General features: G+C 35.4%; 1 protein-coding gene across 1 annotated transcript; it reads left to right on the forward strand.

Moving 5' to 3' along the window:
* Positions 1 to 1,409: 1,409 nt before the first annotated feature.
* On the forward strand, positions 1,410 to 1,818 carry LOC124887621 (aquaporin PIP2-1-like; the record flags this gene model as incomplete). Its single annotated transcript, XM_047397211.1, is given in 1 exon segment — positions 1,410 to 1,818. A coding segment is annotated over 1 exon segment (308 nt), but the record flags the coding sequence as incomplete, so codon positions are not given.
* Positions 1,819 to 2,128: the final 310 nt, after the last annotated feature.

Here is a 2,128-nt window from a genome sequence, read left to right on the forward strand (position 1 = left end):
GAGAAACTAAATTGAATCCACAATACGATAACTCGACGATCAATCAAGCGAATAAGATAACACAAGCAATTCAAGAATCCACCCTAATCACTCGATCTAATCTAATAATTGAAATTGAATCCAATTACTACCCTAACATAGAATAACTAAATATCAAGTCTTTTCAAGATAATTCAATCATCCAAAATATCCGTATGAAAATGGTTAAGGCAACTATTTATAGATATTACACTTTACAAGAATAGCCTATTACAAAAATAGTCCAAACATGACTATTATACAAATAACCCACATATGCCCGTCTTGATTATCCAAATGGCATCTTGATTGCCCATGACCTTGTGTATTTGTTTCTTCATTCATTCTTCCAGACTCCAAGCTATCATCCATATATGAAAGCCCCTCCTAATGTGATCCAAGCTAACCGTGCTTGTATCATCCTTCGTCATATGACAACAACTTTACGAGTTACGGCGAGTCTTTCCCACATTGTTATATATTTGGGGATAATGTTATTTATTCTCTCTTTTTCTTAAACACATATTAATTCCTTAATAAAATCAAATGACTGTAACATGGCTATATATTAGTTGTTGTAATAAGAATTATTGTGGGCTGAGTAGGACTGGACGGCGGTGTGAGCCATTATACATATGCATGAAGGAAAATTTGTGGTTGATGAAGATGGTCGGTTCACTTTACCATTTTATATTCTCTCTAGTTTTTCTAACTTAACTTTAATTTTATTGCATTATTCAAATTGCCTTTGGCATGAGATGAGTTTGCTGTGTCCCACACATAGGATATTGATCGATGTTTGATTGAGATAAAATATATAGGATGACTCATTCAAGGATTAGTTATTCCGGAATTGAAGATAGGATTACTAATCCCAGAATAGTTAATCCAGAGATAATTAATCCCCTAACAGCTTGTTTCCCAACCAAAAGACTCAACAGTAACTAAACTATAATTAACTAGATTAATGATTATATACATGCATATGGATAATTGGTATCCCATCCAGGGGCGGAGCCCGTGTGCTTGATGGGGGGTTCGGCCAAACCCCCCAATTTTTGTGTAGATTCTATATTTGTAATTAAAAAAAATTTTAAAAATATGTATAATTATATATGTCCGAACCCTCATACAAACATGGCTGGCAGTCCAGTGGTAGGCGCGTCACCTCCGCGTCTCTGAGATGGGGTTCGAATCCCCAAACTTCAAATCCTGGCTCCGCCTCTGATCCAATCCTTCAAGACCCTCGACTCAAGTTAGAGGTAGACTGTGTTCATCACGATGAAAGTGAAGAAAATTAGAACAAACATAAAAAAGGTGAGATGGGGCGGCAAAAAGTGTGTTTAATTATATTAGTATTCCACTATAGTCCAAGCCAATCCATATATAAATACCCCCTTTCATTCACCATTTAACTCCACCACAATCAACTTTTACACATTTCTCTCATAACTCTAAAGCCCTCAAAAAACAAATATTACATTCCTTACAAATGGCTAAGGACATTGAGTATGGAAATGACCAATATGCCCCTAATAAGGACTACCAAGATCCACCTCCAGCACCACTTATTGACCCTGAGGAACTTGGAAAATGGTCTTTTTACAGAGCTATTATTGCTGAATTTATTGCCACACTTTTGTTTCTATATATAACTGTCCTCACTGTGATTGGCTACAAGAGCCAAAGTGACACCAAACATAATGGTGACCAATGTGGTGGTGTTGGTATTCTTGGCATTGCTTGGGCCTTTGGTGGCATGATTTTCATTCTTGTTTACTGCACTGCTGGCATTTCTGGTATGTTATTCATGTTAGATTGTGTGATCATTTGTTTAAATACTTGTCAATAGAATATAATTTATTTATTTTTGCTTAATTGTTTCTTTGACCAAATTTCTGAGAAGTCAAAGGTTTGTATTTTAAAAAAGTTGAGATGTTCGGTCACTTTAACAAAAAAAAAAAAAATATATGAGTGTTTTTGAGTACTACCAGAAGTTCTTTATCAGAAGCTCAATAAATTAGACTTTTTCGGAAAGAGCTTTTGGAATCCATGGTAAACCAAACTCCATTAGTAATTTCCAAACTCCGTCTCGTCTAAATTTGGCTCG

The sequence above is a fragment of the Capsicum annuum genome, chromosome 10 (genome assembly GCF_002878395.1).
Source record: "Capsicum annuum cultivar UCD-10X-F1 chromosome 10, UCD10Xv1.1, whole genome shotgun sequence".
In the NCBI taxonomy this organism is placed as follows: Eukaryota; Viridiplantae; Streptophyta; class Magnoliopsida; order Solanales; family Solanaceae; genus Capsicum; species Capsicum annuum.